Consider the following 27977-nt stretch of genomic DNA (forward strand, 5'->3'; position numbering starts at 1 on the left):
GCATGCATTTTTTATCAGGCGTCTAACATAAGTCCTTTGAATTGAATAGCATTTGTCATATCACATCACTTCATTCAATTTAGTCTCACTGGGCCATTCTGTGTTTTTTCATATATTGTGTAATGGAATGAAAAACAAAGCGCTTTCAAAATCAAATTGACCACCCTCCAAGCCGATGAGACTTCAGATCTCTATTGAATGTCCTGAACTGTCAGTCCAAGCTCAACTCTAAGACTGTGGCATTAAATCTCAGACTTATTTATTTTTCTCCTTATTTTTAGCCGGAAATAAAGGACAGATGAGGGATGGAGAATGCAATTCTCCCCAGCACAGTCCTCTCTTTTGCTAATTGCTTCACATCAATTTCAGGGGTCTATTTCCTCTCGGCTTAGCTTTCATCCATATCACGTCAATCATCTACGCTTCTTAGATTTAGAGTCTGGAATCTGGAATGAAAACGAGTATGTTGAAGGCCACACCTGTTATCAGCGTATCAAACGCTCGTTTTCTGAGGGTCTGGTCCGACTCTGCATTTGTAGAAACCTCTCTGATGCACTTGAATTGGAATCGGGGAATCAAATATTGATGCGATGATACTAAATGCACTTTTGATACTAAATGCACTTTTTGACTTTCGTGGCCCGAAAGAGGCAGGAAGAGGATGATTACGTCTTTGCAAGCATCACGATTTCTAGTTTCTTTTTTGGAGTTTCAACTTCAGTTTAAGAGAAAGTCTGGTGAGCAATTGAAACCTTTCATTTCCAGTCACACTCTCCATTGTTATACTGATCAACGTCATGTTGCCAACTCGTTTTCAGGTCTGTTCTCATACCTTGGCAGCCATGCGAGAGTAGAGGGCATTCTGATCCTGTGCAGAGCTCATCTTCTCCCTCCTCACCATCTCCTTCAGACCCACATCGTCATCACCCTGGAAGTAGCGCACACGCTGCCCGTCAACGTGAGTCTCAATCTGAGGGCCGGGGGGGGGGAGAAAGAAATGGGCACAAGAACAAAACTTAGTGGACAGGAACATTTTGCTGGAGGTTGAGACGCTGCATACTAAATGGACACAATCTTAACATCCATTCGAATCACATTCTAGAAAGGGCAGATGAGAAAGTGGGAGCCAAAGGACGGCGGAGCTGAGAGGGAGGTTGAGGTTAATTAGAGGAGGGATACTGAGCCAGACAGACAGGAAAGGAGACGGTGCCACTTAATACATTTAAACAGAGAACTGGACTGGTGGAGTCGCTGCTCTCATTACACACCGTGTTGAATATCAAATGGAAGGAACAAAGAACAGGGCACAAGCGGTTTGTTTGTTCCACCCGTTCTCCCTCTCTATTTACCGGTTTCTTCTTCCGCCGTCCTCCACGTGGCTCCTGGCGTCCAGAGGGGCCGCCGATGGGCCAGGCCCGACCCGATTCGTCCGTTCTGAACAGCAGGATGTCTTTGTCTTCGCTGGCGTCACCCGCGACCTAGAAAACAAAACGTGTCATTTCCACTTTTGTGTCCCTTTTGCACAAGATGAAATTTAGAGCCATCTTTACGCGTCCAGTTTGAAGCAAAACAGACACACGAGTGACGAGAACAGAGCCTCGGAAATAATGAGCGGTAATGTAATTACTAACCGCCCAAATGAAAGAGTCTGCAATCACGTATGATTATGGTGACAAAAAAAACCATGGATGTCTCTCCAAAATTAATACTAGAAAATAACGGCCTCATCTAACATCAGTCTGTGTCTGGTCAGGCAGCTTCTGAACATGACAGAGAAAGACAACGGACGCAGTGGAAGGACGGAGACGACCAGAAGAAAGTCCCAGGAGAAGAATTTCTCTGCTCACTTTCAGGACCCCACATGAAGTTAAGAAGCTCAGTTTGAGCCGAGCACGCAGCTGAAGTCGGAAGCCTGGACACCGAAGACAAGCCGAGAGACTTCCATAACAAGACAGACTTGGGAGGACGATGCAAATCAAAAGCGCGCCATTGCTAATAAGGACGATGCGTCTCTCGGCTGATAAGCGCACTAAATCCTAAGAATTATGACGCTGTCTCCGAAACGCTGCTGAAGATCTCACTCCACCACTTTACTGTGGACAGGACAGCCTTAGTGGGGATAAACCTGGCCTAACTTCTAAATGATAATATACGGCTTGTATAAATGAGCAGAGGCCGAGTGTTTAGAAAGTTTGTCTGGAGACAGTTCATGTCAGGAAATAATTTATGTGTGCGTATGGAGCCAGATAGTTTCAGCGATGCCGGACACAGCAGATAAAGCCGTGCCGTTTCAGGACTCTGCATTTGCTCTGCGTCAATCGCCCGTTCAGATGAAACTGCCAGAGCGGCATGTAGCGTATAATCTCTCTGCCTCCCTTCTCGATCCGTCTCCTTCTCATTCTGTCACACACCCTGGATGACCCCTGGAAGGAGAGACGTTTGTCTCCTCATTAAGGTTTACCAAAAGGCCAGACAGGAGCTACTTCTATATAGATGTCAAGAGGTAAAAAGCCGAGCAGCAAAGAGACTTCAAAGAAAATCCTTTCAAAAGCAGTCACATGTAAGAGCGGAGACTTCAGTTTCATCTGGGGGGGGGCGCAGTGTGCTCCCGTTTCTTCCCTGCAGCTGCCCCTGGAAGTGTGTAGTTCAGTCAAGATATAGCCTTGAGTGTTTGGAATAGCATCCAGAGCGTGGAAGAGGAAAACGATGCTAGCAGATAAAGCTAACAGCACGAGTCAGTGTGTGCCTCACGTCTATATCTGTCTATAGTTTGGTTTTGAGTGAATTCATGCATATCCAGTTTAGGACCGGGCGTCTGTGTCTGGGAATTCATGCAGTCCTAGAGACAACCTGCAGTGAGAGTGTGTCTGACTGTTCGTCTACACGCACAGAGAGAAGCTGTAAAGTCGGGCGAAATGGCACCGAGTGGGAATCCGACCGAGGGAGAGCTGCTCTCAGAGTTTAAACAAAGAGACATATAAAAGAAGAGAGGAAGAAATGGAGAAGTGAAAAAGTATTTCTACAGTTTTATTCATGATTTTTCGTTCCCTTCTTTTGGGGGGGTCTGCGTCGTTATCTCAAGTAAATGCAGCACTTAAAGAAAAGCCTATAAATGGAATTTACAAGAATCACATGCCTCCCGGTGACATCGAGACGGACATTGACCGAGACAGTGAACGTGGACGCCGAGTATTTACAGACCTCCTTTGATTGAACTGCTTCTTGTAGCTTTTTTCGGGTGGCGTGGTTCTCTTTCGCTTTCTGTGCTGCATCCAGTTGTGATTTCAGCTTCTCAACAACGGCCTGAAACACAAAGGCACACATTTAAAGACACAGAAATTCTTTAACAAGCCTGCGTATTTACCTTTTTCTCCTCTGTGCTCATACAAAAATAAAAACATTGTCCGTTTCAAACGGTGCTTCTCTCAACACCCTCACACTTTGGCAGAGATGCTAACTGTGTCTAATATTATGAAGCAACTCACCGTGTTGCCCATGATCTCTGCCTTCACCAGTTTGGCTCCTAGTCTGTTCATTTCTTCTCTGACAGCAGGGGGACCTCCTCCTCTTCCTCTTCATCGTCACTTTCACTCTCACTCCTGGGGTAAGCAAGAAAAACACATTCTGAACGGCAGCCAAAAACCAAACGGTAGAAAGAGTTCAATATTCAGAACAATATATCAGCAATATGTGAAGCTACAAAGTCACAACCTTAATAATTAAAGCTTTTACAGTTGAAGCTCTTGTGGTTTATGATATTTATGACATCATAACTGGTGATACACTAACGGCTTGGTTCTTTTAGTGTCTCTTCTCTTCTTCCTCCAGGTTTTCCTATAACTCACCCTCTGTTAAAAGGCATTAATGACTGATTACATCCTAATAATAGTCTTAACTCTTCTAATGGGAAACCTGTTAGTGAAGTTTTAATTTAACCATCTACCGGTAGTTGTTTTTTTTTTTGGTTTTATCTGCACTCTCACACAGTTATGATTTGAGTCTTTGTCCCCGCCGAGATCATTACAGCTGTTCCTGGGAGGATCCGCACTGCAGCCCGAGCGCTGCATCGTTCTAGGCTATTACACTCCTCATAGCCTCGTTTCATTCGGCTGCCACAGTGAAGACTCATTTCATGCTGCAGGGGTTCTGGGTGCTGGTTTACCCAAACAACTTAGCCTAATGAGGCAACGCACAGAACAGCCACGCCGGCTTTACAAAGCGGGGATAGTCCGACATCTGGCCTGCGACCGCCCTGGAAATAAAAGCATATAATTTTGTGGATTGTGTTCCATTAGCTAACATGTTTTTGTTCTATTTTTGTTCCCATTATGAATTTAACTTGTATCGTACATCTACACAGGCTGCAGGAGGTTTGTAGGTGATGCCGATACATAGATCCTTCATGGTCATTTAAATATACTACTGAATCACGAAGGAACATGAAAAGAAAAGACTTTAAAGAGTGTGTTTATGTGTGTGTGGTAACAGACTCCCTGCTATCATGATTGGGAAATATGAGAAATGGATTGAAATGATCATTCAATCAATGAAGTGGTGCGACGAGGAAACGAAATAAAACGATTCAAACCTCGAGGTCGCCACGGCAGCTTCGTCATCACGCAGACCGCCTTGAGGAGCAGTTACGGTTTTCCCAAGATCCCTCTCTTTTTCAGGACGTGCTTTTTCCGAGGTCGATTCGCAGGCAGGACTGCTGCTCTTCTTCCAGGCTGGAATGCTGCTTCGAGTAAGACTAGAATCCTCATCGTCTGAGCCGGGTCTCAAAAATCCTGTGGACAGTTTTGACGGCGCAGGACGGCGTCCTGGAGCCGCACAGAAAGGAGATTACGAAGCATGTTAAGACTTGTTCAATTACGTATACGATTCGATGTTTAACTAGAAATCTCCATCTCTAATACTAAATGCAAAGTAGGTCGAAACACAAGTGTACCCCCATTTAAAAGAAAAAATCTTAGTAACATCCGCAATCTGGATCTGATCCGGAGGAAATACTGTAGTGAGATAGAGATCCCCACCGGTCAATAATCAACCGAGATATTGATCTAGAATCCAGGATCTCTTCTGGATGATCACCTAAATTTAGTCAGCAGTTCCTGCTGCTATTCCCAATCTTTCCTCAGGATCCGTCTGTAACATTTTGAGTTGAGTTGAGTTATGTTTGATCTAAATTCAGGCCTTGGCGTCAACCCACCTTCACCACCATCATCTTCAGAGGGTTTGAGGAAACGACTGTCTAGTGAACCGACGGGAGGAAGGCGAGTCCGCTCTCGTCTGGAGGACGACGATGACGCGCTGGGCCTCTCTCTTTCACTATCGCTATTCCTCTCTCTGTCCCTACGTGCATCTTTGTCATTATCCATGTCCCTTCCTCTGTCCTTCCTTCCCTCTCTTTCTCTATCCCTCTCTCTATAGCTACCTCCATCTCTGCCTCTGTACCCTCTGCTCTTCCTCTCCTCTTCCACGGGGGGCGAGTCTTTCTCCCATTCATTTCTACGCCATCGGTCTCTCTCCGCTCCATCTCGTCCTTTTCGACTCCCTCTCTCTTTATATTCATTCTCCCCTTTCCTCCACCCGCCTCTTGCTACCCCGTCTCCGTCTCTTCCTTCTCTCCTGTGTCCATACGCAGCTTCCTCTGCAGCCGCAAGTCTTTGCTGAAAGATTTCGATTGACTAGAAGACCAAAACAAAAACAAAAAACAGACATATTATACACCTCTTGCCAGGTTTTGAGTGTGGGCTACTCTAGAGATGCTCCCAAGGAGTCTGGCCATGCTAATGTTGGGCAAATGTCACAGGAGTTTCGGGACAATTAAATAAAATTTGGCTCTTCTGAAAAATGGTTTACAAATCTGATCTGGTCTGTACTAATATACGGCATCGTCACATCGTAAAAAAAGAAGCATGCACACACACATACTAAACTGAATGTTAGACAATGTCATCCTCAGCTCTGTGGATTTTGGATTTTTCACACGACTGGTGGATGTGCATGTGTGCGTGCGTGTTGCCAGTTCTCACTCCGTATCTTTCAGCCACCACGTCGTTGAGGCTGCGCTGCTCCCTTTCTGCCTGCTCCTTCATCCTCTGGTAGTTCTTCCTCAGCCAGCTTAAGCCCCCATCATTCACTACTGAGACTGCAGGAAAAAGGGGGGGGGGGATAAACAGACACAAATTACAATTTGGAGGGATCTGTCAGTGGCTGAAGGAATTCCTCCAACACACCCCCATAGCATGAAGAAATCTCCCCAAGTGATCATTCACGGAAAATGATCCCTAAAAGCTCCAGTCAAGAACAACAAGAAGTATCTGATTCCATGTGTTTTAGAACAGGGCAAACTAAGCTGCATGATATTCAAAGGTTTTGTTCATCAAAAAGAACAAGCAATTAAACTGCCGTCGGCGCCGAGCTGAAATTCTTTTGTTGCACCGCTTTAAATCGTCTTTTCATGTCAGACTGATGATTTTACAAGAGTTCCTTTGATTTTTGTCTGAACGAAACAAGCGTGCAACGTTCAGTCGTCAGTCTGTACTTCCTGCAACCTCAAAATTATGAGGCAGCACACGGTGGGTGTTTGTGTGTGATATTAGCAACAGCTTATTTTATTGTTTGTTTGTTTTTAGAGCTTACAAAAGAGATGCCATGACGACTCTAGAGGGAACCGTTAGCATGCAGACAAGACATATACCCGCATGTGCTCGTCAGCTTAATGCGGTATACTCGAATGAATATATATATATTTATTAGATAGAAACTCGCCGCCTGTCTGTCTGTCTTTAAATCCAACACCGACTCACCCGGTTGCTCGACTTTATTCTGTATGCTCACTCATTCTTTTGTGCCCTTTATCCACATATAATTGCATCCAAATCGGTTTTATTTTTCTAATATTATTAGGGTTGTTATTCATTAAAAAAGAAATTAACATTTACAAATGAAAACAGAAATTGCATGCAAAGAAAAAAGCGTTATTAATTGCATTTAGTTGCGCAGAAGCAGACGGACGAAGTCAAGGAGGGACACGGGATTGGAATTAAGGACAGGCACAAAAAAAGAGAGTGTAGACTATAAACTGCTGAATGTAAACACGAGAGAGGATAAGCAGCTTGTATTTGTACAGAAATGTCTAAACTGCATGCAAGCAGGCAATAACTATGTTATACAGCAGATTTCCAGCCTCCTGCACTGCTAAGACGACGTTTATACGGCCTCTTATTTAGCTGGAATGTAAACCCTAGAGACGCCGCTCCATAATTACCTTTTGTCGCTGCAGTACTGTCCTTCTCCTGTGGGGGCAGACCAGTTCCTCCATCTTTCCAATACGGGTTTAGCTCCAATTTCTGCAAACTAGCCTGTGGGAATGATAAACACATTAATAATATATCACTACAGGGGTAATAATGTTACACACTAAGAGCCCAATACGCCGCTGTCCACGACTGGGTGAACCTCTGTTACCTTGGTAACCACGTTGTTGGTAAAATGAGGACGCCGGCTACCACAGTGTTTTCTTTTAGTGTGTGATCAGTCTTTTTCTCACTCGTACGCACAGGCAGGTCATTTTGCATCGGGATTGGAGTAAAGGGCACGTGTAGAATTTCACAACTGAAGACACTAAATGTAAAACTGATGAGCTACAGCAGACAGTAATAGGTCGTTACACATTAACTCTTTCAGTGCCATCTCAGCTATATGCCGAGTGCCCAGGTTTTTGCTCATTTTGCCCTGTTTTTCAAGCCCTACAGAATATTTTGTACTCTAACTATGCAAAAGCCGAACCTAACACATGAAAGATTAAAGTCTCTTCTTTCATCAGGAAAACAAAGTCTGTTCCTACCATTTTTCATTCTGGAGCAATTGGTCATTAAAGAGGCAGAATTCAATGTAAGGGACAGCAGTGCATGTTTGGGTTTAGATAGACGCCAATGGCACTGAAAGAGTTAAAATAAAATGTAGATAAAACACACACACACACACACACACACAGTACACACCTGTTCAATAGCTTGACCCTTTGCCCTCTTCTCCTCTTTCAGTTGCTCTTTCTCAGCCCTCCTCTCCGCTGTAGACGTGGTTCTCATCGCCAGGAAGTCAAACGTCATCCATTCATCTCTCTAGAGAAAGGAGTGAAGAAAACAGTCTGAGAACATGACACATATGTTCTCAAACACACAGAGGGTACACAGAAAAATGAGTACCGGTACCTTTAACACATTACCAAAAACAAGTGTAGGAACAAAACAGAGCTGCTCGACTACAGCAAAACGCATCACCAGGATTATTCTATCGATACTGAGATGATAATCAATAACAGAATTAATAATTACCCAGCCTTAACACAAAACCCTTTTTCCATTTCCACTGTTGGATGGATTTTTATACTTAGAGGAAAAGAGTGTGCTGACACGACGCTGCACGGGTTTGCGTCTGCAGATCATTCCTGGAGTATCAGTGGGACCGGGTGAGGTTTCTACCTGCACATCCTGAGCTGGGCTGGGGCTGCTCTCTGAGGGCTTGGATTGCCAGACTTTAGCGACCTGTTTCTGAGGCTGAGACTCAACCCACTCATTCCCTGAATCCTGACACAGAGAGGGAGGAGGAGGACAAGAAAACACTTTGACAATGTGAAAACAAACCAAAACAATGAATAAGTGAGGACTTCCACCCACGTAAGATCAATCAACGCCTTGTGATGAGTGATGAAGCGGTTACTTGACCAAATACTTGCATATGTTAATTTAAGACCTTGTTTAAAGGAATCCTGCTGTGTATTAGTTAACAACTTGCCCCTGAGCTGTCTTTCGAGCCATCTGCTGCTTCGGTGCTCTTCTTCTGCTTCTTGGCCTTCTTCTTTTTCTCCTTTTTAGATTTCTTCTTCTTGCTCTTAACAGAACCCTCCTGAAAGTGAGCAGGTTCAATACATCATGTATTTGTTTGTCTTTCTTTGAATTATTATCATGCGACCTATTTATGGTATTCATAATCACACAACTGCAGCACAGCACACAGATAACAACATTGAATTTATTACATTCACTATTAAAGAATAAACCATTTGCATTCCTTTCATCGGTTTACGTCTCCACAATGGCAGAACAACATTTCTGGGTAGATTTCGGATGTGATTTTACATTTGACCATTTTCATGTTTCTCCTCTGGTTATTCCCTTCAATATATGCATAAACAAATATAAAGGCCTGGAGATTTTGTCATTATTATCGTACCTCCCATTCAGGTTTTAAGTACGTATATGCATGAATATAGAAGTTTAAATAAACATCTTGCTGTAATGCATCATACTTCCTCAATCTCCTGCAGCCTCTGGTTGATCTCGGGGAGCATCCAAGTGTCCTCCCCCCTCTCCCTCTTCAGCTCCTTCCTCCTCTCTTCCTTCTCATACTGCTGCTTGGCCTCGGCAACACAATGAAGATTAGAAGGGAAAAGAATAATTATAAAGTGAATTATAATTTTCAAAGAACAGGACCGGCAACCAAGCAAAGATATCCTGTTGAAGCGCTAAGTCCTAACGTGTCGTTAGCCAACTTAGCATTACAAGCTTTCATTTGAAGCCACATCAGCTGATGCGGAGGATCATGTGATCCTTACCCAAGTAGGCAGGACCATTGGTGAGGGCAGGGATGTAAATCAAGCGCTTTGCCTTGTAGCTTTGCTCCCTGCCACCATTCATCGATGTCGCTCACTTCTTCCCTTCTCCTTTAACCAAACCCTAAGAGACTTGAACTCCTCCGATCCCCAGCAGCGATTAGGTAGCTATCACACCGTATGATTATTGTGTGTATTGCAAAGCCATTTGGTGAAACGCAGGGACACAAATGACCCTAAATTACTGCCTGAAAAGGCGGCATTACCACATCTTAAGCAGCTGCTTCACTCACTTGCATCGTCTGAGTTCATTTTCCTATGATAATCTAATGCACAGAACCAGAGTCATGCCTAGAAGGTCAAAAGATCTCAGGAGGTAATTGATTTCAACTTCACTCAAAACATGACAGGCAGTCTCTGTCCTAAAGCAGTGAAGGTGTCAGCCTTAAACAGTGAAATCTAAAAGAATGGCTTAAAAGAAGGTTGTTAAACGCAGCTATGGAGTACAATTAAGTCACTGTACCGCTTCCTAGTTGAACACAAAGTTTTAAAGGAGGATAGATTCCAGATTGATCAATTGTTCCTAAACTCCATTTTAAATCTTCTGAACAAATCAACCTCCTCTGTCTATATTGAATATTTCTGCATGTCGCATGCCGTACCAAGTGACATGTCCATAATGGTGAGTAGTTCCTCTCTCCTTGCCATTGTTAGCCCATCCCCACTAACATAAACGTTCCAGGGGCTGAGGTTGGTGAACAAATGAGAATAATCTGGAGGCGGGGCGTGAGTGCATGGAAAACTCTGAGCCCTTGTAGTGGGACCGCGGCTGCGGCAGCAGCTTTGCCTTTCTTTGCTCCGCTTCACCTGCTATCTGTCCATCACTGCATTGTGTGGCGGCACACTGTAGTAGGAGCTCTCCAGCTCACACCATCACAGGACTGTGCTCACGACAGCCATTACAATGTCGCAGACCAAACTGTAACTACCGCATCGGCTCTTAAACCACTGCCAGACACTGTAAAGGAGCTATTACAGGTAACAATACGATCAATTTTGCTCCAGCGCAACGTTGAAAGGGAGATAATTTATTTGGGCTGCAGTATCTATGCCTAAATGGGTAGATTCAGGGTTCAAACGCACAAATAGATGAATAATAAAAGAAAGAAACCTTCTTTTTTAACATGAAATAAAGTTCCTTGTCTTAAAGATGATATGAGGTACACACACAAGTATGGCCTATTAAAAATCCTCTCTCTCACTCTCTCTCACACACACAACTTCCCGTGCTCCAGCTGTGTTGTAAGAAGTCGGGGCCACACCGGTAATCTGACTGAGATAGAAGTTAGTGAATCGGTATCCATTACAGGATGTCACACCCATGCATTTTAAACCCATCGCGTCCCCTTACCGTCCACCTTTTAGAGGTGGTTTCAAGATGACCTTCCTTCAAGCATACAACACAAGAGGCATGGTTTTTTCACCAAACCCCTACATAGATTTTTGGGTCCCTCAGCTCACACACCTCCATAAAGCAGACTGGGATTCTGTAGGAAATTCCCAAAGTTCATACAGTGAAACTAAAACTGTGCGAGTTTGCTGTATTTAACAACATTCTGCAACACCTCACATGCATCTGTGTTTGAGCTTCAATGCCGTGGGATCAGCAGCTCTAACTCGACATATTCCGTCAGGAAGCTCTGACACAGAGGAGCGCAAAGCAGCACCATCAGTTTGAAACAGTGAGTCAGCTCTAGCAACTTCTGCTTCTCTTTTCAGAAAAATGCTCTTATTTTGAAATGTCTCAATTGGCTTTACACAAAGATATTGGTTTTGATTTCCTTAGCACTTAGTCGCTGTAAAAAGACTTAACTTTCTAAACATTTTTAATGCATCCTTTTCATCATGGATGTACGGCCTATTGATTGTCCAAATCAGACAACACTCAACATTGAGAGTTGACAACTGGTCATTTCATTTGCCATTGGGACAGTTTTCTGTCCTTGTGTGAAGAAAACATCGTCTCAGTGAAAAATGAAATCATCAAGCAGGTGTTCAGTGAAACACACACAGTGAGAGAGAGAGAGAGAGAGAGCGAGAGAGAGAGAGATGCCTGGCCACCAGCTTTATGAAAACCAAAACAGATCCCTGTGAAATGTTTAAAGGCAGTACAACTCAAATGAGCCAGGAATCCTTACGCTTAATACTGGGTAAGTGTTTGCATGATATTTCAGGCAAAACCTTAAAGTCTGCCGACAGCAACAGAGTCTCATTAGAGGCAGTGATAAAAACAAAGCAACTGGCAGAGCTTTGTCTGTGAAAGCTGATACAGCAGTGGTTAATTCCACCAAGGACAATGAAATGTAAGCTATCACGCTCACTCCTCACTTCCCAGAACTCACATTGAAGGCTGCAGCCTGGCGTAGGTGGAAGGTCACAGAAGATCTGTGTGTGTGTGTGTGTGTGATTTATTTAAGTGTGCGATTTCTTATTCTTTCATCTCTCTTAAGAACAAAGAACACGCCGTCCTTTACTCCTTACCGAACGACAATTGCCTTGCCGTAGGAAAACGCTGACCTTCAAACAGACATAACACCTCTGCTGTCTACTGACTGCCTAAAGCCTGTAATGACTCCAGCTCACCTGTGACGAAGGGGCCAGGAAACACTAGCTGGCAAAGTCTAGACTTCCACACACTCGACAAAGCGGCCATGAGCTGAGAGTGGGAAGGAATAGGGTCAGTAATACAGTTGGGAGGAGGCAGCTATAGAGGATGACATTGAGGCACAAAGTGCACTGAATAAATTCCGTTCTCACTTACGGCTCCATCTTTTCCTTAATATGATTTTTGAGGCAACAAATATTTGTTGGAGTCGCAGATGAATCTACGGCCAGGACAATCAATCCTCTCTGTATCAACCAATGAATGAGCATATTTCTGCCTAATCATCTACGAGTCGACCAATAAATGAGGATGATGCCAAAAAAAAAAGCCTGAGGAGAAATGCTATTTGAATACAGTTGTAACTTCATTTGGAGCTGCTTGTGCACACACAGTTCAACTGCAATGACTTAATTGCATTTAGGGGGGGGGGGGGGTGATGCACTCAAGGTGCTTACGGTCTTGGCATTTTATTGAAGCCAATCTTTCTCAGTTGATATGGAAACAGGAGTAATGGTGAAAAAAAATAATAACCCAAAGCTGCTTGTGTTCATCTTTTGACTTGAGAGCCTGGAATTTTCTTCATCAAGAAATCTACATTTAAATTTTTTTTTCTCTCAAAATCAGAAAGCACTCGGCTATAGCAGCAATGATGGATGAAGTCTGGAGACATCTGCTCTCAGATAATTAATCGGTGAACACTCCCATCTCAGATCAAGGTGGCAGATTAAAGTTTCACTGGTGTGTAAAGGGAATGATATACATGAAGTCATGGTCTGTGGCCCTATGCTACTGTTGCTGCAGAACAAAAGTGCCTGGGCTGTTTATTAACTGCTTCATAAATGAAACATGCTTATACACAGAAACCTTGCAATAAGTGCCATTATGCCACCTTTGTGTTTTTAGAGGTGAAGCACCCAACGCTAACACTCTGGCATATGCCACTCTGAGATTTTTGAATCGCATTCCAGTCCGTGTGTCCAGTCCTGCCATCTCAATATTTTTTTTAAACAGAGGTAGATTCAGCTGTGCAACAGTCACACCTTCAACAGGCAGTGTAAAAGTGATTAAAGTGTAAAGGACTCACAAGGGGGAAAAAATGGCAACGATCCAACGGCATGTCAGATTTCACAAATGCCTGTATCTTTAGCAGCTGTTCTGTAGCGCCGTAGACAGAAAAGTCACCGTTGACATGAGTCTAAAACACACAAAGCGATTTTTCTTATGTTTCTGTGCATTTAAACAATGTAAAAAGCTTAAATATTGACGCCATTCAAAAAGACTGGGCTTTCAAACTTAAAAACCTTTTGCTGAGCGTGGAGAGTAAATTCAAAGAGGGCAACATAGCATGGGCTCTATAGGAAAGCCGACTCAAATGGTGACAATGACAGGAAAGATGGACGAGAAGGAGGGGAAGACTCGTACCCAGAGGTCGCAAGATGACCTTAGCACATAGCGCGCTGAAAATGAGGTATGAGACATTTTCTGGCTTAATGTCAGGAATCCCAGCTGAAACAATTTAATCCCCACTGACTCGGAACAGACCAACAATAAAGAAGAACCGAACAGAAGAATATCGGAATGTACAGACTAATTTAACAAAAACTGTTCAAGCCTGTATTCTCTATTCTATGTAAAATCCCACATTCCCTATTGATGAAATTTGTCAGTGTTTAATCTTGATAATAAATTAATACATTTTCACATGGATGTGCTTTGGTTAATTCAACGTATGTGAAGGAAGCAGCAGAGGCAGGGAGTCAACCCCTATTGACACACGTCAGAGCAGCAAACACAACAGACTATTACATCTGACACGATCTCTGTCCAACACCTCGCCAATCACGCCACGCAGACCAAACATGGTCACAGGCAAAGCAGCTGATGCAGCGAACAGCAACAATGTCGCTCCATGATAAAACATCGCTGTCGGAAAACAGCAATGGCACTGGAGAAATCTAAGACAAAGTGATCAAATAATCAATAACTTTTGAATTGTCCATTAAAATCTGGCATCAAATATCAAAGAGGTTGTTTTTGATTTGTTTCAAATTAACTTGGTAGAATAGTGCTTATGAAATGACGATTTGCCTCAATGTTATTTTTATCAATGTAACAAAAATACGAACAGAGCCCCACCAAAAAGAATCTCACCATTTGACAGTTGGAAAATAAAATTAAGAAAGCTCCAAAACGATCTCTAGTGCAAGTTGTTGTTGTTTTTTTGTCTATTCTGCTGTGAAGAATAAAATTTAACAGAAAATTCTACATTTGTACATCTTATGTCAAGCATCCTGTCTTCATCATGTGCTATCCATTTGGAGTGTCACCATATGGAGCTTATAGACGACACAACTGTAAAACGTGCATCCTTCCAAGTGTAAAAATAAAGGTCGAGATCAGAACCAGAGCAGAAAGAAGTTTTGCAGTAACTCACCATTTGCTTGCGCATGAAGGGAGAACAGTCCAAGCAGCAGCAGAGGACTCCGGCTCCAGAGACAGAGACAGAGACAGAGACAGCGCTTCAGCCTTCCTCCCTGCGCTGGCATGGTAGAGTCTGCTGCTCCACTCCTCTCCTCTCCCCTCTTTAGGGCACTCCACACGACAGGGTTCACCACTCACACACTTCCTCTCCCTCTGAGTGTGTGTATGTTTGTGTGTGAGAGAGAGAGCGATGGGGAGGGAGAGTCCAGGGCATGCAAGCCCCTGTGTGTGTCTGTGTGAGACCGCGACGTGAGAAAGTCCACACCACACGAAACACGCCGGCAGCAGCAGTTGCAGTTTATTGTCCTCCGACTTGGACCGATACACAAGCAGCCCAGCTGAGAAAGAGAGAGAGAGGGAGACAGAGGGGGGGGGGGGGGATCAAAAAAAAGAAGAAGGGGGAGTTACTTCACTTGCCTGGTGGGGAGTGTTAACCCACTCATAGGGAGGGAGAACAAAGTGGAACGAAAACGGGGGCAGGGAGCAGACAGGAGCGAGGCTTTGCAAAAAAGTAGGAGGAGGGTGAGGACTGAGGAGGATATTGAAAACAAGCAGCGGGATCTGAAGGAAGCGGCTTGAAAGCTGCCTCCCTTCTTCATTTTCAGTTGGTCAGTTCTGTACATGCAACAACTATTGCCCATCTGATCATCGTGCTTCTTCAATGAGTAATGGGAACTGTTGCTCGACCGAGTCAAGTGTCACAGCAGCATTACACAGTCACCTTTTAACTAAAAATAATAATAATTTTACTGTCTTCTTAATCGTCGAATACATTTTTTCCATTATTAGCGAATCAATTCTTCAGTTATGGCCAAATACACGCTTTGTGAGATCACAGAGAGCTTGAAGGTCAACCCCCCCTCCTAAATTGGAATTTGAGCATCCTTGAGTCCAGTTTGAATTTGGCTTTTTCTCTCTTTGAAGTCTTAAGAGCTTTTCTCCAGGTGGCACATAGATATCATGCTCAAGAGAATGGAAAACTTAAAACCTAATTAGAGAATGCTAAGGCCTGAGGTATAAAATGACTGGTTAAAAGTGATGAGGCTAATGCCACAGCCACAATCAGGTTATCAATCATCTTACCGGTACTTTACATGACCACAGTTGGCCGTGATTGGTTATACATCAGGACATCCTAAATGTGGATATTTAACCTGCATATGTCAAAGCCACCATTCTCAAGTGACAACATTGTTAAAAAAGCCATTGTGAATGGAATCACCAGCAGCCCAAGTGGCATAAGTCATTTTGAGCAAGAGCCTACTTCAAGTACCCTAAAACAGAGTGGCGTTCAACTCATTTTGTTGAGGACCTAATCTGGTCTTATGTCTGCAGACTGGAGGGGGGAACATGCAAAACAAGAGTTCAAGACAAAATGCATCAAACGTTTGCCGGACTGCTCTTTCCAGCTTTCTCTGGGGATGCCAAGAGCATTTTTACTGTCGCATTTTTACCGAAAAAAAACAATTTGCACTCCAAAGTAACTCAACAATACCTCTATCTGGTTGCTGGTGTGCTGCTAACAAATCAGGTACTGGATGGCAAAGGCACTTTAAAGAAGCCATTAGCGATTACATCACCCTTGCCTGCAGCTTTTATACTAATAAATAAATGGCTTGAGACACTAATAGACCATTTCCTTTTCAGAGCTATCCTGTTGCCTGTGAGGCATTCACTATAGTGTGTGTTTGTGCTTGTGGGTGTGTGGGTGTGTGTTGAGAGCACATTGCTTTTAGCAAAAAGCATTACAGACCCGAAACAACACTAAATTAGAGGGTATCCCACCAAACAAATGTTAATTTTCAACAGGCAGGGCAAGTAGCTTCTGTTTCCTCTTTTGTAGTCACCACTGTTCTTTTCTCCCTCTCGCTCATTTCTGTTGTTCATCAACGATAAACGGGAGAAAAAAAAGTGCATTCCCTATTCTTCTTTTTCCTCTCATTCTTTTCTTTTAGTATGAAAGATGTTTGGAGAAGCCACTCAGGCAACTTGAGCAGCATGCACAGCAAAAATGAATAAGTATGCCAAAAGATACCAAGCAGTACACAGCCTCTTTGGTCATTTGGTGAATGCTTGTCACAACATGGGAACCTATCAAGATGGATATGCAGTGAAGCCAGTGTGATATAGGTTGTAACACACAATTTACTTGGTTTTCAGTGTCGTTTGAGTCAGTGGTGCCCATTTACTCAGATTTCATAGTTGTGCTATGGTGAAAATAAAAACATATATGGCAACAGATTTTACACCCTCGATAGTTAGTTGATCAACTGCACAGTGAAAAATGTAAAGATGAAAATCTGAACCAACCTGAAACAAGTCCTAATATGAATACAGCATGTCTCTCACTAGAAAAATTCCCTGCATTCATACATGATTCAAACTTCATGTTAGGTGGAATATATATATATATATATATATATATATATATATATATAATTATGTAAAATGGCCATTCTAGTTTCTGAAACACAGTGCTCAGATGCTGTGTTTCAGCCAGTGCTGCGGGCCAACCGGCATTTATTTCAGAATTTCATTCTCTCATAAATTCTGACAGGTTGTCATAACACAACAATTTCTCATGTCAGCAGCTTTCAGCATCAACATTCAAAAGAAAGTTGGGTTTGCTTTAGTTGAATGTCACAGAGGTTGAGGAGTTATGAAAACACATTTACTTTCTGATATCTGAAATCTGGATATGAATGATACATCTAAAGATCTGGGGAGTTTTCTTCATCTTTTCGTCTTCATTGTTAACCAGTGAAACATATCCCTGCAGCCCTGACAAAAAAACTAAAAATAAATACATTAATCTGAGCAAATGTGCAAGGATATGATCTCTTTCATTTTAGCAGTCAGTTAAAAATAAATATCTAAAATCATTTTAATGAAAATGAACCTCAGTTTCTTTTAGAAGAGATGTTGTTGTCATGGAAATGAGGAAAAATATGAATATAAGAAGAGAAAATACAGTATGCATATACATGTACATATACAACTTAATGTATTCATTAAACTGCGTATCCTCTTTAGGGTCACAGAGTCGCCAGTTCTTAAGTGTTGCAAATCTCAAGTTACCTGAAAGCATTCTACAAATATATATGCAAATATTGAGAAAGTCTTATTTTGTATTGCATTTAGCTGATTAAGAAAATATTCATGAGGGAAATAAGCAATTTCATTAACGAGGTTAAGGTTTAAAGGGCATCAAAATCTGTTTACAGGTACTGAGGAATAAAAACGCAGAAGCAAAAAAACGTGATCAGAGATTACACTCTGAAATAAAAAGGACAGCCTTGAGTGTTATCAGTTGAGGCATCTCATACATTTATAGCCCACTCATCCAAGATAAATGAGCAAATTAGCTAGTATACACATACTAGTAGCTAGTTTGTGAAGTTTAGAAATACTGTATGTTCAAGACATAAAATAATGAATGGATGTATCAATATCAATATTCTCCCAGAATTTCCAGTTTGGGGGGGGGGATCACATTTTTTTCTTTTAAAATTGTGATTCTAAGATTTGTACATTTCACTCATCCATTCATTAATTCATTCGAGTCAAACAATGTTTTATAGGAGCAATATTAGTGACAGTTTCCCAGGACACGTTAATATGAAATGAGTGCCCGAGGACTGTTTCAAATGAAATCAAAACAATCAAACCTCTAAAATCCAGGTATTCACAAGATGTAACAAATAACAAGCAGACAATTTTACACAATGATATTTTTGATGACAAACCCCATGGATTATTGATTAACAATCAAAATAAAAAATAAAAAAATCTATTCAAGGTTTCCTTCATTGCCAGAGGATTTAAAGTCTACCTTTCCTTTTCCTGTTTGGCTTTTAGAAGCATTTATTACTGTATTTGATGTGTGAGCTGACAAAGAGATGGGGGATTAAGTGCATTTTAGAGGCACAGCAGCTCATCTGTTAATTCCTGCCTATTCTCTTCACCATGAGTTTAAACTAACAAGCAAATTAACATAATCTGCTTTGGCCCGGTCGATTCCCTCCTATTCATCTGCGCATTTACATAGAAATCCTTTCTGCCTGAATGCTCCATGTCTCATTCTAAGAACGGAGACAACATTGATGGAGCGCTGTAGATGTGTGAGAGAACAGTTCCTCTTTGTACTAACATCCATTTGGACTTTTAAATTCTGTTCTCAGAGCCTATTAGCAAGGAGCAGCACTAGTCTTGTCAAAAAGTAACATAGCAGGACTCCTCCAAGGAAAAGAGATGAGCAGAAAACGAGTGTTAAAACATAGAATGGGCAGCGGCGTATGGACAAAGCGGTGACAGAAGAAGTCTTTCAGCCTCACCTCTGACCTCAATACTCATTTGTTCTTGATTAACCTTTGACCTTTAAGGAAAATCCCTGCACCACTGCAACAGGATCCTTTCATACAGACATGCATGAAATGAAATTAAAGTGAAATGAGCTAGAAGGAAAAGGGCTGGTTCTGCTTACGTCACGGACATTTTTATCAGACAGGAGTGGCTACTGTAAAAAGTGAGGGTCAATCTTGAGCTACAATAACTAAGTTCACATTTTATGTGTAAAAATAAATAAATAATAATGTGTTCAAGATGCTTCAATGACGCAGATTCAAATTTCTGTCAGTTAGTCAAGAACAAATGTATCATTTCTCTTTTTCTTAGATGAGAACAGAAACACACCCACGTATACACAACCACATTTAGATTACATCACCTCCTTAAAGCAGTTTTATGGAACACGTCTCTTTGGAAAGGGTTTTGCAGATAGAGAGAAAATAGTTATTGTGGCCAGCATAACGCCACACACACGCATGCACACGCACACACACACGCACACACACAGACACACAAAGGTAGGTGTCAAACCAAACTCAATGAAGGTCTAATGATAGACTTGGAATGGCTTTTACAGCTTGTTTTTGTCATTGTGAAACCGCTCACTGTATCAGTTTACAACAGCCATAAAACCATTGACGGACCGGCAGGGTTGGAGCACAAAACAACCAAAAGGAGGACTGAGACAGGATGAGACATTTCACCTCTGTAATAATAATACAATAAATATTACAAATATTCTCAATTGCTTTATTGTATATATAAAATAAATGACGAGCTTCCCCTGTCTGGCAAATAGGGTGTTGCTGGTGTCCTACTTTACTCTGAGGTGCATAATTGGCAAAATAAAACCATAAATTAAAGTCTCAGATGTGCTTTTAGCATCTGGAGTGTCATAAATAAATGATTAAGTGGCTCATTACATCCAACACAGTCAGTTCAACAACTACGGGTGAATGAAGGGAAACGCTCGAGTGTTTCTAAAAAGAATTAGTCTGCATGAAAAGTCTTGAGGCAGCCAAACCAGTCTGACCCCCTGTGAAGAGCGTCAGGGTTGTTTCTGGAGGAAGTCAATGACCACAAGGTCAAGGAATGTTGAAAATCTCCTGTTGAGGTTACAGAACAGTGGGCAGAAGACAGGCGAGTCGTGTGGAAGCTCCCTCCTGAGGGGGAGCTGAGACAGCAGCGATGTCCCACCTGCTATGTGGGATCTCCGCCTGCCTATTTTTCTGTTTCATAAATATGCAACAGCTTGCTAAATATCCGAGGATCCACGACCTCCGGCCACCTTACCTGTGTTTCCATCTGTCACACAAAAATATCTGAGGTAGCTGACAGGAGTTTGCTGTAACTTTGTTTATCTGCCTCTAATATAGGACTAATATTTCATAAACAGATTGTAACTGGATAAATAAATAAGAAAAAGCCTGAATTTCCCTTATGAAGTGTTTTTTGGGCTAAGAATCAACCATGCATGGGGGTTTGACGAGAGGATGAAGAAGCCTCAAAGAAAAGAACCTTGGTGAAGCAGGCCATTTTTTCCCCCTGTCAATCAAAACATGCACGTATAATTTAAATGTATTTGGAATACAGAACAAAACGCTCTTTATACATATAGACTAAGCGCAAGCAATGAGCGTCATAAATAGCTCAATAGTTCAATCCACTATGAGGAAGAGGTACTTCCTGTCATGAGGGGAAATAACATTAGGGGTGTTTATGCTTCGTCGTCACTAAAGCGTTTGGTCCTTTATGCTTCTTCAGATAAAACATATCAGCTTTCAAATGGAGGGACTGTTTGTTCCTGTGTTGCCTCAAGGACACTGATTTACAAGCATGGCATTCTGTCTTTTTAAATCAACTATTTAACTTTAATTTGTCCACAATAAGTGGGGAGGACCACCTATTAAAAGAGCTGCAAATGCTCCCGTGGCTGATGACAACTGCTCCTACAGCCAAGAATAGCGTAGCCCAATAAAAATGTTCTGTATCTGCAATGTTCCTACTCACCGTCGCTTCCTCCCACTCTCATTCGCTAAGATACACATCTACCAAATGTAAGCTCTTTCAATTGGAGGATAATTCCTTCCTGGTGACCGTGTTTAATTTAATATTTAACCCAATTTTTAATGTAGATTAAATCTTTACAGAAGACAAATTGTTATGCAGGTTTTCATTCCGGATTTATACAGCAGTGTTCTGAATGAGAGAAGAGAAGAGAAGAGAAGAGAAGAGAAGAGAAGAGGCCCTGTTGTCGTGGTTGTTTAGGGCTAAACAGAGCAAGGTGACATCAGGGGCAGGAGGCTGACCTACAAACTTTCAGTAACCCCCACACCTGCATGAGCACATGGACACACAAAGACACAAAGACATGCAGTCCGATCCAGACAAACATACACACACACACACACACAACTTAATCTCACATCACTTCCCACGACACAAGATCCTCCGGACCTGCCAAGAGGACACCATTTGATCAACTGATAATACCATCTGTTGGATGACACACTGCTGCTTTGTAAATGTTCACTCTAATAGAATTGCATTCCTTATTGCCAGGAATTCAAAACAATATTTTACTGAAAACGTAAAAGGAAAGATCTGTGAGCGAGGTTATGGAGAGGGCCAGAAGGAAGGGAAGAGAAGAAGCATATGATGTGATTAAAATAAGCAAAGGAAAGAAAATAGTGATATAATGTATCTAGATAAAGATGAATGGTTACTAAAACATAAAAGAAAACAAAAAATTAGTTGTTTGCCAAGTTGCCAACCTTTAAATTAAAACCTCTTTTTTTCTTTCCACAATCTACAATAGGATTGATTCAAGTTTATTAAATTAAAAAGTGTTTTCTGCTGGCATTGATCTCAACTAGAAAGCCTGTAATCGCATTTGGATGCATACTGAAAGCCAGTGTTGGGTTTATTACAGTAATGTCATAACTTTTACATTACAGTTAAGGCACCCAATAATGCTCTCACACATCGACATTTGAGTGTTGACTGCTGCGCTGTCTAAAATGTGAGCTAGACAGCGAGTTAAATCAAATTAGAAGAAATACCAAACAACTTCCAGTAAATGGAAAAAGTTTCTTTTTTTTTTTCTTTTATAGCACGTTTTGGAGATAAGGTCAGAGAGACCAGACTTCAATGGTTTGGACATGTCCAGAGGAGAGACAGGGACTATATCGGTAGAAGGATTCTGAGGATGGAGCTGCCAGGGAACAGGGCTAGAGGTCGACCCAGGAGAAGATACATGGACGTAGTGAGGGAGGACATGAGAGTGGCTGGTGTTGGGGAGGACGATGCAAAGGACAGGGTGAAGTGGAGAACGTTGATTTGCTGTGGCGACCCCTCAGGGGACAAACCGAAAGTACGGTAGTAGTCGTAGATATAGTAGCTACAAATAAAAAAATTATTTTGTGCCTCCAGTTTGGCTGTTGAGGGGCATGGCTGACCTCTAAAGGTCCATTGTTACATTGATTTGCATTAAAGACATGTGTCTGTCCATGTTTGGGTTCATTGCAGACATGAGTCAAGCAAGGAATGACAAATATGTACAGCAACAACAGGAAAACAAAAGAAAAATGGAAATAACTCAAACAACATTCTCTACTGATGCCATTTCCATTCTTGCCAACACACAGGGAAGTATGTGAGCATTGATGGATGCATCTTTTTTCAAACTGACAGATCTATACTCGTATGTGAGTGGAGAATAAAGGAACAGATTGATACGAATGTTGCCAATACATTTGTGTATCTGATCAGTAACGGACATGAACATTCCTTCTGCCAGTTGTCTTCCACCCTTCGTATATCGACCCAACTCTACTGAATGGTGTCATTCTGAGTAAAATGGTCTCAAAATAATTTTGGATTTCTGTTTTTTTGGATGAAAAATGTGTCTCGAGTAACTTAAAAAGTCCTACAATAATGTTAGGTACATCTTGGCTGATCTCATGCAGATTCTGATGTTAACAAAGCTGGACAGGACGGAGGGACCACAGGACACAGGGAGGGAGGACAGAGCCGAGCCACAAAGCTGGGTGTCAAAAGGGTGGTGGGGGGGCATGGGGGTCTGCTAGGGGTGAGTGGCACAGTGGGATAGGAGCGTGGGGAGTTCATGCCCTGCAAGGCCCTTTTCGCACTGCATAAACAAAGAGATTACAGTGAGAAGGGGCTCTGCACCGCTAACAAGCAGGGGCAGCACACACGCACACACACACACACACATAGGAATTCTACAAAATAGTACAGGCACGCAACCAAACAGACATAAAAGGCACACGCAGACACACACCGGGCAAAAATTCACACACAAACAAAAAACATGAACACAATAAACTGACAACTAACGAGGAGCATCACAACATTGTGGCGCCACCTGTCTCATCTCCAGCAATTAATGAGCTCCGGACTCCTGTGATGCTACAGCGAGGATGCAATTAGCAGGGAAAAGAAAGGGGGGAGTCATAAAATGAGGGAGGGGGGAAAACGGTTGAAGAGAAGGGGTTAGCAGAAGAGAGGGATGAATGAATCGGAGAAAAGAGATTAAAAGGAGAAAGAATATATAAAGGCAGTGAAATCAGGAGTGGAAAGGAATTATGAGTTAATACTAAACAGGAGGAGGCAGCAATAAATACAGGAAAAAAACTGATCTCCATTATCAAAAAGCAAATTATTTATCACAATCTGGATGGTTTTCAATTTTAGAACTCCCATTGTTTAACTGTTATATCACTGTTTCCCACATATCCACAGGGTGTGTGTGTGTGTGTGTGCGTGAATAAATAATATAATGAAAACCCTGCGTAGGACAAAATAAGGATATCTTTACTTAAAATGATGCAACTGTTTTGCTCATAGACTGCGAGGTTGACTAACCAGTAAAAGTCTGGAGGTTTCTACAGTAAAGCAATTTCCGGACGGATTTGAACATGTTATGAAAGAAGGATGTCATCTGGGGCTTTAGATTTGAAGACATGTCTCACACACCTGCCTACCTGTCTGTCTTTTAGGGAAGGATTACACAATAACTAAACGATAGATTTTCATGAAACTTTGGTTGATCGTGCAAATTAGTTTATGATTACATATCTAATTATATATATATATAATATATATATATTTGTGTATGCCTCAGTGATATTTTAAGTTCATTAAATATGTATTTGTTGTGTGTATTTGAATGTCTGACTTTTTGTGAGTTTTTGGATTGTCTGTTTACTTTTTTGTTGGTCTTGGACTGCAGCACTATAACATTAATGCATTAAACTAAAGGCAGTCTATTATTCTGCCCTTATAAACTGCTGAAGATGGAAAGTGTAGTTACTTACTATGTAATGTAGTTGTGTGGCCATCCATAGCACTGATTCTCAGTGTCTTTTTGATTATAACTAGGTATATAACTCGGGCTCACAGTGCACAAGGTAGCAATTCTGTTTGGTTCTGAAAAATCACCATGTTAACAATCTGCAGAAACTGAATTAAATCAAGCATGTCAGTCCCTTTAAATCAATTTAAATCTCATTTGATGGACAATCAGCAGCTTGAATAAATTGGTTTCCTGTGTATTGATGTTGTTGTCTGCACTGTTACTGTGTCTTTTGTATTTCCATCTTTAAAATGTGGCAATATTGTAGTATGTAATTTTTGCATGCATTGCTTTACCGGAAAAAAGAGGAGCAATTATATTTTCTGTATAACATACTTTACCTGTATTATATAAATCACAAACAAGTCACACACACTCATACACATTCACCTCTGCTGACTAGGTCCATCTCTTGCTAGGTCGGCACACACACATACAGGGCAGGTGTGGGGTCAGCAGCTTCGGTCCAGCTCCCAAATATAGAGAATCCTCTATTCGGGGATCCTCGAGTTTGCAGAAGCTTCTCGTATGTCCGCCATGGACCCCTTTCTGTACTGAGAGAAACAGACCTACCTGGCACACAAAACATGCATTCATTCATGCATGCACGCTCCACCAGTAGCATTGCGTACATGCATGTGATTTGTTTATTCACATGTACATGTACTGTGAACAAAACACTATAACACACACAGCAGCCCACACACACACTGTTACCCTAACTTATCATTAAGATCGCAATCCTCCTGCAACCTGCCAACATGAATGCTCACTTCCTCTCTGTTCTACCCCCCAAACCCTTCAATCGTACCATTTTTTTTTCATGTTCCTCTTCATGTTTCCCCTGCTTTCCTGAATCCCACATTCTTTCTCTCCTCTGTCTGAAGACACTATTTCACAGTCCATTCAATGTGAAACACAAGGCGTCTTCTATAGCTGAAACATAAGAATGACACTCTGACCCCTGTGGATGACCTTTGCACTCCCTGTTAACGGCTCCGACACGCAGAATCATGCCTATACAGACAATAAATATATAACCCTAACCCTAACCCTATTACATAGGTAATACTGTAAAAAGGCATACATGAATGTTTGTATGACTCAGGTGCTGAATGTGGGTTCTCTCCGGGCTCTCCGGCTTCCTCCCACCACCAAAAACATGCAATTAGATGGATTGGTTACGCTAAATTGTCTATAGGTGTGTGTGTGTGTGTGTGTGAATGAGTGTCTGTCTGTGTGTGGCCCTGTGATGGACTGGCAGCTTGTCCAGGGTGTACCCTGCCTCTTGCCCATTGAGTGTTGTGACAGGCTCCAGCACGACCCGCGACCCGGTAACGGACAAAGCGGTCAAGAAGATGAATGAATGAATGAATGTGGAGCATTCAGCTTTACATTAACAGGCACATGTTATATTGTCCTAGACCTAGACGCTCATCCCCGGCCATCAGCTTTATCACTCTGTCCATGGTAAAGAGTTGCTCCAGTGACTTAGTGGTGTATGACATGCCACTCAAACTCAACTTTCTTGATTTGTGAGTTTGTCTGCGCAACTAAAATTCCTCAAGCTCTCCCAGTCACTGGTCCAGCTCAGCATCAGCAACAGAGAACATATTAGGCCCTGAAATAAGAAAGCCTTTACACAACACATGCATGCAAGCAGGCACACATGCCGTTCGACCCTTCAACAAGGTAACATTTGTCTCACAAAGATGAGCATTTACATACTGTATATCAGGGATGGACACCCACTCACACACACATGTTGTGTTTTCAAATTTACATCATCATTAGTGGTGGCCAAGGCTGTCACGATCTATGTGGGACTCCCAGTAGTATTAAAAGCAATTACTGATTGAGAGATAAGGCTACGTGCATACACACACACACACGTACAGCATCTTCTGTCATTATGCATGAAAATTCTCTCAGTACAAATACACAACAAAATTATATTTACATGCATATAAGGTATGCATGTGAGCAACACACTGAAAGGGATCATTTATTTTAGCTGCTGATAAGGATACAAAAGATAACACAGGCAGCTCTGCTTCAAAGCATCGCATCAATGTTACAGAAGCCAAAGTTGTTGTTAAAAAAAAAAACATGGCGCAGACAGAAGCACACTCCCTGCACACGCTCACAGCCCACGCAAAGTCCAACCCCACTGCCCCCTCCCTGTGGCTTAGAAAAATTACTGCCACCTGAAGCGTAACCCTGTCCATCATGCAGGGGCCCCCCAAAGCCCCACAGGTGTCCTTTAACATGTCCAAAGGCCCACCCCCCTTTCTCTCCATGTGGCCATTCATCTGGCTGCAGTGGAAGACAGCAAAACAAAACACATCCCCGGAGAGAAAACCTCACAGCCATGCATACACATGAATAACTCTGCAGTGAGGACACAGCTTGGTGCTTCCAAGCCATCAGCCTATTAAATGTAGATCTCACATAATGATTTCGTTCCGTACCAAACACAAACTATATCAGTATTAATGTTTGATCCATCATTTTTATTTTTTTAAATTGTAGTCCTTTAAAACTATTTAAAATGTGACTAAAACGGACCTTTGGATGCTAGTGCTGCTGCTTACAGCATTCTTTCTCTCGTTGATGACAGAGTGCTTTTTGAAGCACAAGTTCCAGAATCAGTTTTAGATGCACATATGCTCAAATATTTGTTAAACTTTTTGTGGAGGTGCGCACAAATCTTCTCACCTCTCATTGTATATGAAACAAAAAGTACCACTTCATGCAGACCAAATTTGCAATGTGAAGATATACAGAATTTGCTGTCAAACACAACGGCCAAGAAGTGTCCTCAGCCATATTTAATTTGGGTGTAAGAGAGTGATGCGACACCCAGAAGATTATTTGTGTAAAATGGAGTGAAATGGAGCATAAGTGTTAATTTTCATGAAATAAATTGCAAATTATAGGTCAAAAGCAGCTACTCCATATTAACAGGCATGCTCAAATGATGCAGTATTAGGCATGGAAACCGCCTTGCATTGTGGTTGACAGTTCATTGGCTGCACACAGAACAATTTTGTAAAATCTTATAATAAAAACCTTTACCAAGGAGAAGATGGAAAATTAAAGAGTGCTGAAGATGGAAAAAAATGAGTTGCTCAGCACAATTATATATATATATATATAAAAGAAAAAAGAAAAATATATTTTCAGATACATCTTCATCACTACATGGAACCATTAATCAGAGAGAGGCCACAAAGGCGACTGCTACACTGAATATCATCACCTACCTTGTGGAAAACAGTGGTGTCCCATTGCAGCAGTTTATTTAGGAGTCTGTTCTAGCCCAAACAGGGATTAGGACAAAACCCACTGCTCCTGTTTTTAAACCACTAAGTACTTTCTGATGCTGCTGCGGACTAGTGGGCTGGTAGCTAGTTTGTGTGTATGATAGAGAGATGTTTTGCGTGGGGGGGTGATAGAGAGAGGGGAAAAAGGAAAGAAGAAGAAGA

At 42.0% G+C, this 27977-nt stretch overlaps 1 protein-coding gene across 1 annotated transcript; it reads right to left on the reverse strand.

The window, feature by feature from the left end:
* Positions 1–826: 826 nt before the first annotated feature.
* Positions 827–9640, reverse strand: LOC137916228 (CWF19-like protein 2). The gene is given in 14 exon segments (XM_068759308.1): positions 827–970; positions 1350–1478; positions 3202–3303; positions 3486–3544; positions 3547–3599; positions 4589–4820; positions 5210–5687; positions 6036–6151; positions 7274–7367; positions 8010–8129; positions 8490–8594; positions 8803–8913; positions 9317–9427; positions 9623–9640. Coding segments are annotated over 14 exon segments (1872 nt in total).
* Between the last annotated feature and the right edge of the window lie 18337 nt (positions 9641–27977).

This window comes from Brachionichthys hirsutus, unplaced genomic scaffold, assembly GCF_040956055.1.
Source record: "Brachionichthys hirsutus isolate HB-005 unplaced genomic scaffold, CSIRO-AGI_Bhir_v1 contig_656, whole genome shotgun sequence".
Lineage (NCBI taxonomy): Eukaryota > Metazoa > Chordata > Actinopteri > Lophiiformes > Brachionichthyidae > Brachionichthys > Brachionichthys hirsutus.